General features: G+C 53.0%; 1 protein-coding gene across 3 annotated transcripts; it reads left to right on the forward strand.

Moving 5' to 3' along the window:
- Window positions 1-334: 334 nt before the first annotated feature.
- RND2 (Rho family GTPase 2) lies at window positions 335-16,018 on the forward strand. 3 transcript variants are annotated; one of them, XM_081109176.1, is made up of 6 exons: window positions 335-491; window positions 976-1,063; window positions 1,830-1,939; window positions 2,670-2,804; window positions 2,957-3,207; window positions 15,847-16,018. In XM_081109176.1, the coding sequence occupies exons 1-6, from the start codon at window positions 390-392 to the stop codon at window positions 15,959-15,961; spliced, it is 801 nt and encodes a 266-aa protein (XP_080965302.1). In that variant the 5' UTR covers window positions 335-389; the 3' UTR covers window positions 15,962-16,018. The 3 variants fall into 3 exon arrangements, with proteins under 3 accessions (XP_080965302.1, XP_080965301.1, XP_080965303.1); XM_081109175.1 differs by lacking the exon at window positions 15,847-16,018 and adding an exon at window positions 6,384-7,079; XM_081109177.1 differs by lacking the exon at window positions 15,847-16,018 and having other exon boundaries at window positions 2,957-3,774.
- Window positions 16,019-16,395: the final 377 nt, after the last annotated feature.

The following is a 16,395-nucleotide window of genomic DNA, read 5'->3' on the forward strand; positions in this document are numbered from 1 at the left end:
AAGGCCCGAGCCTCGTGCGTGTGCTGATCCCACCCAAGGCCCGCCCGCCCCAGCCCCAAGAAAGTCAAATCAGCCAAAAAGCCCGGATCGGCCCGCCCCACACAGCGCGCTAGAACTCAGCTCTCTCGCCAGGTTTCCCGGGGTCCCGCCTAGCTCCCCCGGGCCCCGCCTCCCGGCTGCGCGGGCGGGAGGCAGGAGGCGGGGCCGGGGGCGCGGCCGCCGGGCTGGGGGCGGGGCAGAGGGGGGGCCGCGGCCCCGGGTGGGGGCTCGGCGCGGGCCCGCGAGATGCCGGTGTCGGCGGCCCGAGCGGCTGCAGCTGCAGCGGCGGGGGAGGCGGCAGCGGGGCCCGGGAGGGGGGCTCCGCGGGGGGCCGGCGTGTAGCCGGGACCATGGAGGGGCAGAGCGGCCGCTGCAAGATCGTGGTGGTGGGGGACGCGGAGTGCGGCAAGACGGCGCTGCTGCAGGTGTTCGCCAAGGACGCCTACCCCGGGGTGAGGGGCCGGTGTCTTGGGAGGGGGGAGCTGAGGTCGTGGGGGTGGGTGACTGGAGCCCGAGCGACGGGCAGAAATGGGTACTGGGGTTACCAGGGACGAGAGAGAGGCATGGAGGACGCGCGGGGGGGGGGGCGGTTGTTGGGAGCTCTGGAAGGACTGCAGAGGATTGGGGTGGGAGGAACTGGGGATCAGGGTGAGATGATTGGGGTTGGGGGGAAGCAAAGGATCTCGGGAGGGGTGCTAGGGGATGGCGGGGGTCCTGGGCGTCGGAGAGAGGAGGAACTGGGGGCTGCAAGGGCTGGGAGGGGGTCTGGACGCCTAGCAGAGATTCCCTGAGGCAGCCGCTCTCAGCATCTCCCCTTTGCCCCACACCAAACCAACTTGTGTCCAGGGGCTGGGCTGGACAGGGTGTGGGAGTAAGGAGGGCATTTGTCTGGAGTGAGGACTGGAGGATCACATCTTGACCCATCCGTGTCTGCAGAGTTATGTCCCCACCGTGTTTGAGAACTACACCGCCAGCTTTGAGATAGACAAGCGCCGCATTGAGCTCAACATGTGGGACACTTCAGGTAGCCAACTCCCTGGGGTCACCCTGACTTCCAAGGCCCCCATCCGGACCCCTCCCTCGGCTAGACCTTTAGGCTTCAGCTCAGCCCATCCACCTAATTCTAGGAGGAAGGAAAATCAACCTTCTGCTTAAAGCCAGAGAAACTGAGGCAGAGCTTGCAGACATACATAGAAACCATGCCCTGAAGGAGAAAAGCCCAGTATCCAATCCCCTCCGCTGGCTTCTGCCTCTCTGGGAAAGTTGAGAAGCAATGTTTGTTATTTGGGAACATGTTTTTTTAGGAGATTGTACTGGATTTAGGAAAGACATTTAGAATTTCTTTGGGTATGGGAACGACTTCTCTAGACCGAGCTATGGAAATCTGAGATCAAGTCCCAAGAGGATGGGAGAGCTCTCTCCCTTCTCCAAAAAGGAGGAGGGTTTTATTTTTACTCTGGTCCCCTGGAGGTCATTAGAAGATGTCTGTCAGAGCCCAGAAAGCACACGCGAAATTTTGTGAGAATGTGGAGAGATTTCGTGAGCTTCTCAGACTCTGAAAAGATTAAGGATGCTTACTTTTAGAGAAACCCCTGGGGAAGTGGAGAGCTGTTTTCTGCCATCTAGCCTCCCCTCTGCCTGTCCCCGCGTCGGAGAAACCCAGGCTCCTGGATGGCTATTAATAACTGCTCTTTCCTGCCCCCGATCCTAGCATCAGGTCTCCCATTCCCTTCCAGGCCTTCCACCCACTCAGGACCCTTGTCTGCCCTCTCCCCTCTGTCTGCCCTCAGGTTCCTCTTACTATGATAATGTCCGGCCCCTCGCCTATCCTGATTCGGACGCTGTGCTCATCTGCTTCGACATCAGCCGACCAGAAACACTGGACAGTGTCCTCAAGAAGGTGGGAGCCTGGGGAAGCAGGAAGTTAGACTGAGGGGGACCAGAAACCACGGTTCTGATACAACATGAGCCCTCAGCTGGAGAGTGTGTGAAGCTCTCATGCCCCGCCCCCGCCCCCGCCCCCCCCCCCCCCACTCCTTTCCTAGAAATCAATCCTCAGAGCTGGACAGGACATCTGGGGGTGCTGGGGGAGAGCAGGGAGAGGTACTCAAGAGATTCTGTAGCCACCCTCCCCGTCTCCTTGGGCGTGGGAACCCCAGATGGACTGGATGGGAATGCTGCTCTCGGAGCTCAGGAAAGTGCTGTGGTCTCCTCTCCAGGCCCCTATTTCCATGAGAAAAGCCTATGGTGAAAGGCCAGAAGTCAGCTAAGGCAGCCCTAGTTCCCAGGTGGGGGAGGGGAGGGGAGGGCGGGATTGGTCTGTTCCCAGACACAGACTTAGGATAGGGGGTCAGAGTGGGGAGGCTCCAGGCTGGCAGAAGCTTCAGACGCAGGGCACAGACCCTACAGCCCCACCTCAGCTCTCTCCTCCCTCCCCTTCTCCCACACCCCATCCCTGCTTTCAGCCCAAGCCCACCACTCCCACCTCCTTGTTCACACAGGAGCGTCCAGAGGGGTGTCGGTTTCTGATGCTGTGATGGGGGGGGGGGGGCGGTGCTCCTGGAGTGGAGCACGGTTCCCACGTGCCTTCTTCTACCCCATCCACAACTCTATTTTCTCTCCCCAAATAGTGGCAAGGGGAGACTCAGGAGTTTTGCCCCAATGCCAAGGTTGTGCTGGTTGGCTGTAAACTGGACATGCGAACCGACCTGGCCACACTGAGGGAGCTGTCCAAGCAGAGGCTGATCCCTGTTACACATGAGCAGGTGGGACTCTTGAAAACACCCTATTTTGTTCATCCCTTGTCCTGGCCTCTAACCTCCGGCCTGATCCCTTGACCTCCTCCCCTCCCCCAGCCCCCTGCCTCCCTGCCCCTTGCTGAAATGCATAACTTCCTTCATGCACTCCATCCTTGCAGGGCACTGTGCTGGCCAAGCAGGTGGGGGCCGTGTCCTACGTGGAGTGCTCCTCCCGGTCCTCTGAGCGCAGCGTCAGGGATGTCTTCCACGTGGCCACAGTGGCCTCCCTCGGCCGTGGCCATAGGCAGTTGCGCCGGACTGACTCACGCCGGGGACTGCAGCGATCCACTCAGCTGGCAGGAAGGCCCGACCGGGGAAATGGGAACGAAGGCGAGATACACAAGGATCGAGCCAAGAGTTGCAACCTCATGTGAGGAGCCGGGGAGGGGCAGAGCATCAGGAGGGGTTGTGAAGGGCACAATTGTTCCCCTGCCTGCACCCTGGCTTCCTGACCCCCTGACTGGCTGGAACTTCAGGGCAGGTTGAGTGAGCAATTCTCCTGGGCAAGGGACCTGGAGCAGAGGGTACCATCATTCCCCACACTCTCACCCCCCTCCTCTCCATAGGAAGCTGCGGGAGCTAGCAGAGCAGGCATCTGGCTCGGGAGTGGGGACGGGGCAGGGGGTTTAGGGAAGCTGGCGTCGAGAGCGGTGACCTTGGTTGGGTCTCAGTATATGAAGAGTGCCTTCCCTCCCTGCCCCCAGGCCCCATATCCTGGTCCTGGATTCCTTCCCTAAGGAAAGTGTCCATTCCATGAACTTCCCTTTTCCTCTCCTCTCACTTCTACAGCTGTGCTCACTCACCCTAACCTCCAGGCAACATGCACTAAATTAAAAAGCAAGTTAAGAAGCCCTTCCCCCCCTATACCCACCCGTCCTAGCTCCTCCCTCGCTTCCCCAACCGTCCCCAAATAAAGCCCATGTCCATGGAAAACGGCTGTGGCTTTAGTTTTGTGGCTCTCTAAATACCAGTCTACCAATCTCCAGTAGCAGGAGGGAAAGTTAGACTTCAGGAAGAAGCAGAGGAAGCCATGAGCTGGATGGGCAGTGTCCTTTTAGGAGCCAGAGGTGGGGAAGTGAGGTATCTTGGGAATATCCATCTCAGTTAATGAGCCAAACAATCCTGAAGCCATTAGGGGGTTTTAACGTGGACTGATGTGCAATTCATTACTCAACCCCGCTGGGGCCCCCTGCTCGAGTGGGAGGGGTCCAGCTGAAGTGGTCCAGGCCCTTTGCTCACCATCTCCATACACCCCCACCTTGGAATCCGCTGGTGCCCTAGGGGTTGTGGGGGTAGGGAGAGCACCAAAAGCCCCTGCATCGCAGAAGCTGACCCTGGACAGAGGGACGTTTCCCAAGGGGACAGAGGTTTGATTCTGGAGTCTCCTCGGAGGCGGGCAGGGGTTCTCACCCTCTTTCCATCCTGAGCTTTGGATGATTTTGGGGGGAGCCTCAGCTGAGTTTAGGGTCACCCCCTCCCAACCCCCTATTGAAGGAAAGCTGGTGGAGGGGCTGGCTGCAGCACTTGTTGTCAGGAAAGACAGTGCTGGTCTGTTTTCTCGGGAGTCTGGTTTCACATTGTCCTGTATTCCCTCCCTGGCTCTGGTCCCACTGGCCTCTTTTCGGTGACATTCTCCCCCAGGAACCATCCCTGGCCCTCCCCTCCCCCAGCCCCAGACAGTTCTTCCAGACACACTCAGGGGGAGAACACAGACCTTACCCTCCCATCTGGACCTCCCACCCCCCAATCACGGCCCATCCCTCCTGCATTCATTCAGCAAATATGTACTGAGCACCAACTGTGTGCCAGACACGGGCTTGGGAGACCGAAGGGACCAGCCCCGCTGCTCTGGGGACCAGCCCATGAGGAAAAAGAGGGACCCCAGGTGTGACAGTGCCTTGGCTGTGGGAGCTCCTTACGGCCTCGGGAGCCAGTCCCGAGCCAGGTCCTGAGGGTTGAAGGGGAGTTTTCCAGGCAGGAAAGGGGTAGGAGAAGCGCTCTGGACAGAGGGTAGAGCAAGTGCAGGCATATGGCGATGAGAACAACATGGCACTGTCGGGGCTGCCATGGCGGGAAGGGCAGAAGACAGGCTGGGAAGGTACATTAAGGCCACTGCAGGGTCCACAAGGGAACCAGGACTTCCTTCTGAGGATGTGAGGAGGCACTAGGGACTTCAAGCACAGAATGAAGTGACCAGATTTGGGTTTGGGGGTAGATGGGTCATCTGGATGCGGTGATGGGGACTGGGGGTTTGGCTCTGAGATGGATCATTTAAAATAGCTTCTCCTTTCCTATGCCAGGGCCCAGCCTTGAGTGGAAAAGAAATCCCCACCCACTCCTGGCTCATCAGACACTTCTTTCCCTCCCTCTCCTAAGGACCCTGTCCTGGCCCATCTCAGCCAATCAGACACCTCTTTCCCTCCCTCTCCTAAGGACCCTGTCCTGGCCCATCTCAGCCAATCAGACACCTCTTCCCCTCCCTCTCCTAAGGACCCTGTCCTGGCCCATCTCAGCCAATCAGACACCCCTTTCCCACCCTCTCCTAAGGACCCTGTCCTAGCCCATCTCGGCCAATCTCCTTCAGGATTCTGGGACAGCTTAAGGGCATAGGATACCCCACCCTCTGAAACCGTGACCTGGTTAGAGGCTGACTCTGAGACCCTCCTCAAGGACCCTGAGACCTGGGTTAAGGGTTCTGGGAAAGGCCCATCTCTCAGCCTGGTCCCAGAGGACTAACTCTTCCCCCACAGGGAACCGCCATACCATCAATTTAGGATTTGGGGCCTCGCGGCTTCCCTTTTCACTTTGGACTTTGGTACTAAGCAGGCTCAAGCCTGTGGCTGCCAAAGTGCAGTATTTGTGTCCCTCTCTTCTCCCAACCTCCCGCTCCTGCCACGCTGGCGCTTGGGGAGTGCACACGCATTTCAATATCCGCCTAAAGCAAACATAATTAGGAAAATAAATCAGCTGGAGGAGCCCCCAAAGTTTAATACATTTCCAATGCCACTGGCAACAGATTTTGGTCCCCTCTGCAGGTCTGGGTTGGCAGACGTTTTATTTCCGGGGAGGGGCTGCACCTCTGGACTAAGGAGCCCAATAGGTCGGGGGGGGGGGGGGGGGGGGAGGGAATGGGGCTGTTGTTGATCCTCAAAGGCCCCTGCAGGCTGGAGGGAGGGAACCTAACCCCCACCCCCACCCCCCATCCCAGTTGCAGGAGTCAGACTCAGCTTCCATCTCTGCAGCTGTTTCCCCCACAAATTAGACACCCCTTTGGGAAACAATGTAGCCTCGTTAATCATTTAATGAAATAAACAACTAATCACTGTGATGCTTCCAGTGTTTCTTAACCTCAGCAATCAGCCTGCCCAGGAGGGAGGAGGGGAAAGGAAGGGCAGGGGCTTGGTCTAACCCCTGAAATGCTTCACCTGACAGAGGGTCATCTCCTTGTGACTGCAGCCTTCCCAGCAGGGACAGTCATGTAAAGAGCTTAAGATGGGAGGCAGAGGTTCAAGGGCCTGGGTCCCAGCTCTTCCCCTTCCTCCCTAGGGAGCCTTTGGTAAGGCCCTGCACCTGTCGGCACCTGGAAAAGGGGAGCTGGTCACCACATCCACCCCGTGTTGCTGAGGAAGATTCAGAGGAAGGATGTAGAAAAGCTGTTTGACCCTTTAAAGAAGGCTGGGCTATGTCAACCTTTATTCTTCTTTATTTATTTTTGTTTTTGTTAATCCTCACCCGAAGATATTTTTCCATTGATGTTTGCAGAGAGTGGAAGAGAGAGGGAGAGACAGAGAGAAATATCGATGTGAGAGAAATACATCGATTGGTTGCTGTCTGCACAGACCCCGGCCAGGGCCCAGGCTGGGGAGGAGCCTGCAACCAAGGTCCATGCCCTTGACTAGAATAGAACCTGGCACCCTTCAGTCCGCAGGCCGATGCTCTAGCCACTGAGCCAAACCGGTTAGGGCTCAACCTTTATTCTTTACAACGTAGTCGCCCGGTGCTTCTGAGCTGGGCCTGAGGGAATCGAGACTGGCTTCTTAGAAGGGGTCTCCTGTGCTAGGGATTCAAAGGCTGGAGGAAGGGGAGGTGGCTGTGTCTTGCTCTCACACGTATCCCAAGGACTAGAGCAGTGGTTCCCAACCTTCCTAACGCCGCGACCCTTTCATACAGTTCCTCATGTTGTGGTGACCCCCAATTTCATTGTTACAGATTGAACATAATTAAAGCATAGTGATTCATCACAAAACAATATGTAATTATATATGTGTTTTCCGATGGTCTTAGGCGACCCCGGTGAAAGGGTCGTCCCACCCCAAAGGGGTCGCGACCCACAGGTTGAGAACCGCTGGACTAGTGAGACCCTACAGTGACTCTGAAGGCTGAGTTCTTTGGTCTTCATTTTTCTAAACTCTCCCCATTACCTATTCTGCAGTGTCTGGGTGAGGACCCCAGGTTACCATGGTGACCCCACCCCAGATACACTCAGATTGGTCCTGAAGGCTGAGGGAGGTAGGAGGAAGAGGTCATGGCTGAGGTTGCCAGTGGACACCAGCAATCCAACTCCACACTCTCTTCCCCAGGAAAGGGGTTCAGCTCTTCTGTGGCATCCCCCCTGCCTCTCTCCTAACAAAAGATTTTCTTCCACACACTGCAACCCCTCTCCCGCCTTCCCCCTGCTGGGTTCCCAGGTCTCTCTCCATCTCTCTCGTCAATCCCCTACTCCTTCTCCTGAAGGTTGGGGGTGAGGGTCCAAGAGGGGGAGGCTCCAGGTCCAGGCGGTGGGGTGATTCCCAAGCAGCTACCTCCCAGGAGCCAGAGAGACAAGAGGGACATGAACATAAGTGCTCCTCCCCCCAAGAAAATGCCTCTGCTGTTGACTCCCAAATAACAGATGTCTGTCTGCATATTAATGAGATTGGACGAATAATTGGTGAGTTTTTCATTCAGTGTCAGAATGAACCCGGAGGCCTTATGTTCATGTACACAGACACCCACTCACCCCCGGCTCTCCCTTTCCCCCAGAGCACAATGGGGCAGACGCAGATGCTGGCAAGCTTGACCCACAGCGGGGAGGGGCAGACAGGGAACTGGGAGGGGGTGTCAGCAGGAGGGAGACCTCGAGGTCTGGGTTTGTCAGGTTTCTCCCACTAGATTGCCATCTCCCCAGCCCCCCAGGGGCATAAGCCTGCATTTGTGAGATTTCCCCCCTCTGCTCTGCAGAAGGGGCCCAGAGGAAGGTGGGAACCGGAGGGTAAAGAGGGTGGGTCTGAGGGGGGGACGCAGGCACTACTTGGGGGGCAAAGCAGTGGCCTCCTTCAGAGAGGTTGTGCCTCCCCTGGGCCTGGCACCTGCAGGCCTCTTACCCTGCCTCTTCTGTGCCAGGGTGTGAGGTGGAAAACAGGTTTTGGAGTCAGACAGCTACCACTTGCCAACAGGGTGCTCTAGTGCAAGTTACCCAGCCTCTCGGAGCCTCTCACTGTCCTTGTCTCTGAGAATACCTACCTACCTTGCACGATGGGAAGGACGGAATGAGACTGTCACATGTCTGACCTAGTGCTTGGTTTAGAGTGGGTCACACATATACTTGTCCTCTCCCCGCCTATCCCCCCCAAACACACCAACGCCGTTTCAGAATGGCTGCCCCTCCTGCCAGACCCACCCCGGTTAGGGCAGAGGTTCGTTAATAAGTTCAGTAGTTACCCTGGCTTCCTGGAAACGGAGGAAATGCTAGAGGGGCAGGAACCGAGAAAGAAGCGATTCGATGGCCACAGGAGAGAAAACCGGTAGAAACCAAGGCCTGGAGGGGAAGGAAAGAAACCACAGCGAGAAAGAACCCCGAGCCAGCTGGACAGGGGGCGGTATTGCAGCCAAGTGGAATGCAGCCCGGAACGAGGAGGCCCAGGTGAGCCAGGAACTCGCCGTTGGACCTTAGCAAGTCTCACCCCCGTTTAGCATCTTAGCCTCCTCGTCTGTAACAGGATGGGGTTGGTTTGCTCTCTGAGGTCCCTTCTCATTGTGTGAGAGTCCCAGCGGCCTGGGGAGCACAGGGGAGGGAAGGTGGGCTTGCCACCTCCCCCCACGGCCCATCACTCTTGCGCTGTCTCTTCTTCCCCCGTAAATGGATCTGCTGCGCCAGCAAACAACTGTCCATTGTGTCCTAATGAGGGACGAGCAGGGAAAACCAATCCCTTATGATGCAAATGAGCGGCGGCTGCAGCCTCCTGCTTTCACTGAATAACTCTCCTCTGCCCAGACCCCAGCGCTGCCCCAGTTGGGCTTTTCTGCCCAGCCCAGTTCCCATCTGGTCCTGGAGGGAGGCGGGGAGGCCCTTCCCATTGTCACTCATTGCCACTCCCTGCAAGGAGTCAACCCTCCCAGCCTTGAGAGGCCCAGCTTCGCTCCGGTCTCAGGGCAGCTCAGTTGTCTTCAGTTGAGGTGAAATTCACAGAACATATGATTAGCCACTTTAAGGTGTACAATTCTGTGACATTTCATGCGCTCACAGGGTGGTGTAACAACAGCACCTACCTCTCTGGGGTGTCCTGCCCTCTGCCCATCTAGGCAGCCCGTAGCCTCCTGGCAGTGGTACAAGGAAGCTGCTGAGGCCTCAGCCAAGGGTCAAGGAATAATGGAGGCTGGTGTTGGATAACAGCTGAGAAAAGTCCGGAGCTGGTAGAGTGGGGTGAAGGGGACGAGCCCTGAGCTTTAGGATGGAAGCTCAGTGATTATCCTGGCTTCCTCACATTGTGCTTGGAGTAAATTGGCAGCCAGGGGAGAAGGCTAGGGCTTCGGTGGGAAGGGAAAAAGATCATCACTGCCTTTTCCAGTACAGCCCTGGGGCCATGTCCTTAGAAAATGGCTTCTTGGATTCCTATGGAGATTTAAAAATAGCCGAAACCGGTTTGGCTCAGTGGATAGAGCGTCGGCCTGTGGACTGGAGGGTCCCGGGTTCGATTCCGGTCAAGGGCATGTACCTGGGTTGCGGGCACATCCCCAGTGGGAGATGTGCAGGAGGCAGCTGATCGATGTTCCTCTCTCATCGATGTTTCTATCTCTCCCTTCCTCTCTGTAAAAAATCAATAAAATATATTTTTTTAAAAAATTACTATTATTTCTCTGGCATTGGGTTAGAAACCAGATCTTGCTTGCCATGACTTTCAGAGGCTCTGTGGGCTTGGGGATGGTCGCACTTTGGCAGCTGTGGAGGGCCCCCAAACAGCCCTGAAAGCCCCGTGCCTCCAGGAGAGCCCTTCCCTCACCCGGCCCCAGGGACAGGTCTTACCAGGGAAGATTGTCTACCTGCTTGGCAGCAGTTTATTCCAGAGTCCAAACAGCTGGGAAGACCCATATAAGTTGTATTTTTAGTTTCTCTTGTTAATATACAATACCATTTGGTTCTGTGTTGTCGTCAAGAGAAGATGGCGAACATCTGCCTACCTGTGTGTCTATTACCTGCAGATCCACCTTTCCCCCCCCTTCTCTAATCTAGGACATGTGGTAACGTTTTTAAAAAACTCTTCGGGAATTAACCAGTGCCAACTGCTGCAGCATTGCAGAGAGAACACTTTACAGGGTCACAAACTTTCTTTTATCTTCTCCAGCCCCGGCTCCTGCTCCACTGGAGTCCACACTCCCTTCCCTCCCAGACAAAACACAGTCCAGACTAAATAATGAGGGTGTTTCCATCTGTGGCCTAATGAATAGGGACTCCTCGGCTGGCTAGCTCCAGGTCTGCCACCAATTCACTGGGTGACCTTTGGCAAGGCCCTGGCCCTTCGTTTCATCACCCATAAAGCGGGGATAACCATCTTGACTGTAGCCATCTCCCAGGGAACAAGTGAGGAGAGAGAAATAATGGTTGTGCCAGTGCTTTGACTTGCAAAGAGATGATCATGAACATAATTGTTCTGTAGTGATGGCGGCAGCAGTGTGCCTGTCTTGAGTAACCAGCCTGGAGGTGGCCTGGCTGGAGGACACATGGATAGGGGAAACGGATGGTCTCAGTCAGGGTGTTGTTTTGATTAATCACAAAGGGGTGGGCTTCATGTAGGCAAAAGAGAATCCGGGAGGAAATCCGTAGGTGTGGGGTGAGAAGAGGAAGAGTGAATTTTGGACATTTAGATCCCTCATATTGTGTTTGGAGTAAATTGGGGTCCTAGAAAAACAAGTGGGGGAGATGAAAGGGCATTAGTACTCCCAGTGGCAGAATGTGGATAGGTTACCAGGGACCAAAGTTCTTGAGGGTGGGGCCAATAGTTGGATAAACCGTTCACTCAGTGAGACCATTCATTCATCCTTGAATTTACTCATTTAGCAAATACTCATTGGGTGCCTAACAAGGAATCTGCCAGGCACACAGCTGGATTACAGCAAAGATGAAGTGATATTGCCCTGGCCTGCGTTGCTCCGTGGTTAGAGCATCAGCCTGCACACTGGAGGGTTTCGAGTTTGATTCCCAGCCAAGGGCTCATACCTGGGTTGCAGGTTCAATCCCTGCCCCAGTCGGGATGCCGCAGGAGGCAACCAATCTCTCTTTCTCTCCTCTTTATCTCCCACTCCCCCCTTCCATTCTCTCTAAAAATATCAATGGAAAAAATATCCTCAGGTGAGGATTAACAACAAAAGATAAAGTGATATTAATCTTGCTCATAAGGACCTTCTAGTCCAGGGGTTCTCAACCTGTGGGTTGCAACCCCTTTGGCAGTCGAACGACCCTTTCACAGGGGTCGCCTAAGGCCATCCTGCATATCAGATATTTACATTATGATTCATAACAGTAGCAACATGACAGTTATGAAGTAGCAACGAAAATAATTTTATGGTTGGGGGGTCACAAAATGAGGAACTGTTTTAAAGGGCCAGAAGGTTGAGAACCACTGTTCTAGTCAAATAAGAAATAACCTACTGAAGAGAGAAAGTATCATAAACAAAGCAAAAATTCTGAGTGTTCTCAGTGGGGGGGATTCTGGCCTAGAAGACCTGGGAAGACTCTAGAGCAGTGGTTCTCAACCTTGGCTGCACATTAGAATCACCTGGGAATCTTGTTAAAATCCTGATTTCTGGGCCTCATCATTAGTAACAAAGAAACAGAATTTCTGGAGGATGAGGCTCAGAAATCAGGATTTTAGAAAGATTCCCAGGTGATTCTAAAGTGCAGCCAAGGTTGAGAACCACTGCTCTATAGAGAAGGTGGGGGAGGGCAGGATGTGGGCCTGTGGAGATGGCAGAACAGAACTGGCTCAGTATAGAATAGAGGTGAGCAAAATCTGTGGGTCCCCATATTTGTTGGTCATGGTGCCTGGAAGGGAGCAGCAGGCGAACCATGGAGAGGCTGGGTTTGAGCTTGGGATAGAAAGTCTGGGGAGATTGGGTGAGTGGCTCAGAGAATGTATCCTTAGAAGACTCTTCTATCTCTTCTCTTTCTGGATCAGGTGTTCCTTCTCCCAATTCTGGCAGCTGGGTTCTTACCTGGGCCTTCTGAAATCTCCTAGCTTCCTTTTCATCTGGTCAAATCCTTCATGGGTTCCAAGGGCCAGCGGAAGATGTTCTACCCAGAGGTTCCCCCATAGCAGGCAGAGCCTGATCCTACCACACATCCCACAAAGGGCTTCTGAACCAGAAGGCACAATTCTGCAAAGGTTTTCTGTAGCTTTCTTACCTCACCCCTGGAATAGCAAGCAATTTGAAGGCCAGAAATGGATTTTTTTCTCCCTTCCACAACCCTAGTATGCACACATATACACACACAAGCTACCCCGGAAGTGGGCACAGATTCTCCCCTCAATCACTGGCCTCATAATGTTATTCATCTTCACCACCTGCTACAGCTGGTTCCCAGTACAATTTCGCTTTACACAAATCCTTTGAATCAAGGCTTTACTACCTCCTTTTACTGTGTGATCTTGGGCAAGTTGCTTGACCTCTGAAGGCATCATTTTCCTCTTTTGTATGTTGGGAATAATGCATGGCACTTAGTACGAGGGTGGCAAATGACAGTCATTAATGATTATTATTATTGTTTTCCTGAGAGCCAGCAAGATCAGATGGTCCTCAGAACTCAGGGCTGGGTTTCCATTTTCCTTCCTTTGTAATTTAGTCGTCTTCTCCCATCTGCCTCCTGTTTTGTCCAATTTGGTTCTCTCCTGTCACCCGTCTACAGCCCAGCCTGCCTTTCTCCCTGTAGGCCAGTGGTTCTCAACCTTCTGGCCCTTTAAATACAGTTCCTCATGTTGTAACCCAACCATAAAATTATTTTCGTTGCTACTTCATAATTGTAATGTTGCTACTGTTAGGAATTGTAATGTAAATATCTGATATGCAGGATGATCTTAGGTGACCCCTGTGAAAGGGTCGTTCGACCGCCAAAGGGGTCGCGACCCACAGGTTGAGAACCACTGCTGTAGGCCCACCTGTCTCTTCTCTCAGAGAGCCCATGGGCAGCTGACTCTCACTGGGCAGGTTGTCTGTGCCTTGCTCTTCATCAGTCAATAAAAATAAATTACAAAATCATTGGTTTTATTTGTTCTTGTTACCTTGAGGGCTGTCTGAGATTCCTTTCTTTAGAAAGCTGTATTTGCATATTTCTGTGCTGGAGTCAAAGGCTGCCGCTGTGGTTTCACTGCAATTTAAATATTAATAAAACCTCCTCAACCTCTAGCTGTTTCTTTTAAAGCAGTCTGGCCTTCTGCTCCTAGGTTGCTAATATAATTTAACCTTTGTCCTTTGCCTTGTATTTGTTTAAAGGGCCATTTTGGAGTCAACTGAAGTCAGCTGCTGCAACCTTGTAGCTAAGAACCATCTAAGCCAGTGGTTCTCAACCTTGGCTGCACATTAGAATCACCTGGGAATTTTGTTAAAATCCTGATTTCTGGGCCTCATCATTAGTAACAAAGAAACAGAATTTCCAGAGGACGAGGCCCAGAAATCAGGATTTTAACAAGACTCCCAGGTGATTCTAATGTGCAGCCAAGGTTGAGAACCACAGGTCTAGAGTGAGGCACCAGGATTTGCATAGCTAAGAAGCTGCTAGATGATTTTGTTACCTACCCCCTTTTTCCCATCAGGGGACCATGGTTTGAGACTCACTCCACTAAACTGCATATTAATCGGCTTTATCTTTCTAGGTCCCAGAAACTAGGACTCCGCAGTTCTTCTTGCCTGGCCCCCATACAATGCGGGGAGAAGTCTCTCCAGTTCTTCATCCCCTCAAACCATGACTTAGATCAGTGAGGGCGAACCTTTTGAGCTCGGCGTGTCAGCATTTTGAAAAACCCTAACTTAACTCTGGTGCTGTGTCACATATAGACATTTTTTTATATTTGCAACCATAGTAAAACAAAGACTTATATTTTTGATATTTATTTTATATATTTAAATGCCATTTAACAAAGAAAAATCAACCAAAAATATGAGTGCGCGTGTCACCTCTGACACGCATGTCATAGGTTCGCCATCACTGAATTGTCCTGATCATTCACTCATTTCAGGATCAGCTCCCTTTGCACCCCCCAATCCCTGCTCGCCACAGGACCCGGCTGTCTCAGTTCTCCTTAATGATCTATTTGCCCGGATTCATTTAGTTAATTTTCTCCTTGTTATGGGTAGGTTTACAGGCTGTTGGAGGGAGCTAAACATCACTGAAGTACGGTAAAGGGGCCTCTGGCTCAGCCCTGCTACAGGCTTTGATAAGCAAGCTCCCAAGGAGTCTGGCTAGCAAGCGAGCCCCTTCGCTCTTGGTTTCCACGGGTAGATCTGCAGTCCCCTCACCCTGCTTTCTCTCTGCCGCTGGGGCTGCCCTTATCTGCTCCTCGCAGCCTTCACAGGATACATTCTGGGAGGCTTGGCTCCTTCCGCTCCAACCACCCCAACACTGATTCCTTTCTTTTTCTCCTGCATGTTTTTGAGCCCATACTTTGTTGGTGATTCTGGCTGCATTTTTTTTAGGAGGGAGATAATCTACCAAGCTCTTCTCTAGGCCCCTCCCTGCGCCTGCATGATAATCCCTCCTCTTCTTCCTTTCCAAGGCCTTTGCAGAAGTTCATTTTGTGAAATGAGATAAAGGCAGTACAGGAACCAGTTCCCCAAACCCTGCTTTGCCCAGAGAGGGCTAAAGATTGTGGGATGGAAAACTGGGAGGGCGTCTTAAAGCCAGAGGTGAAAGGAACAAGTAGATTTACGTTCTCATCAGAGAAGACTCAGACCCAGACAAGCATCATGAGGCAGGGTCAGAAGCTGACTTCCAGGAAAAGGTTACAGAGCTCAAAAAACAGATGGGGTGGACAATGGTTGGGAGACTGAGAGACAATTATAGAAAACATCTTAACGTGTCTGAGCCATCTCTGCTTCCACCCAGGATTCCTGGGAAGGCAGGCTGTCCTAGATAGATACTGCTTTTCCTATTAACCCATCAGTGATGGGGCAGCAGGCTGAGGCCTGGCTCACTCCCAGGGTCCAGTAAGCCATGACTTGTCCCTGGAAATGAAACACTTTTGACTAAAGACTGGGTGTGCAGCACCTGCTTCCTGCCTGTCTTGACTGCTAACACAGAGAACCCAGGACTCCCTGGCAGGTAGACAGGGAGCTGGCGTGGGCCCTTGAGAGGTTGTGCTGTAGGCGAGGCTGAACTGGAAGGCTCTGACAACTGAAAGTTAAGCAATCATAAACTGGGAGGCTGGATAGGAGCGGAAATAGGAGTAGCCATGATCTAATCAGTAAGTCCCTTTGTCTAGGGCTGCTTTCCCAGGCAGAGCTGCCTCTTGGAGACAGGAACCTTCTACTGCCTCCCACCATGACCCATAAAAGAAGCTAGAGTGCCAGTCCCTCTCACAGCCTCTCACTGTTCTCCCCAGATTTCCTTGCATCTTGAAGCGATGCCTTCTGACCTGGGGTCAGGGCCTGATACAGATGGAAAGCTGAATGACGGGATAGAAAGCGCATGGGTTCAGGTCTCTGAGTTGTCATTTACTAACGTGCAAACTTTGAGCAAAATCTTTCCGTTCCCATTCTTCAGAGGAGGTGACAAGTACCCACTTCATGGAGCTGTGGTGAAGACTGAATGCGATAAAAATGTAACAATGGCCGAAACCGGTTTGGCTCAGTGGATAGAGCGTCGGCCTGCGGACTGAAACATCCCAGGTTCGATTCCGGTCAAGGGCATGTACCTGGGTTGCGGGCACATCCCCAGTAGGAGATGTGCAGGAGGCAGCTGATCGATGTTTCTCATCAATGTTTCTAACTCTCTATCTCTCTCCCTTCCTCTCTGTAAAAAATCAATAAAATATATTTAAAAAAAAAGTAACAATGGCAGTTCCATTTTCTCTACTCTTCCCTCACCCACCTACCCTCCTTATAATATGGCAGCACTGAATTGTGTGAGGATTTCATTCTTTGTCTCAAAGGGGATTGCAATCTATGACAGTGTAAAGACCAAGAAATGATGACACGGACTATTATCTATGGATTAAGCACGTTAAGTAGGAGTGGTTGTCAGAATTCTAAGATGTCCTTCCTAGATTTCTGGCCCCTGGCTGTTTAATCAAACAGAACTCTAAGGGGCTCT

The sequence above is a fragment of the Myotis nattereri genome, assembly GCF_964212035.1.
Source record: "Myotis nattereri genome assembly, chromosome: 16".
In the NCBI taxonomy this organism is placed as follows: domain Eukaryota; kingdom Metazoa; phylum Chordata; class Mammalia; order Chiroptera; family Vespertilionidae; genus Myotis; species Myotis nattereri.

Excerpts from the sequence above, each read along its gene's own strand:
- RND2 (XM_081109176.1), top strand. The coding sequence starts at position 390 with ATGGAGGGGCAGAGCGGCCGCTGCAAGATCGTGGTGGTGGGGGACGCG. Across the intron at positions 1,064-1,829 it reads CAACATGTGGGACACTTCAG|GTTCCTCTTACTATGATAAT; the intron begins GTAGCCAACTCC and ends GTCTGCCCTCAG. Across the intron at positions 2,805-2,956 it reads TCCCTGTTACACATGAGCAG|GGCACTGTGCTGGCCAAGCA; the intron begins GTGGGACTCTTG and ends CCATCCTTGCAG.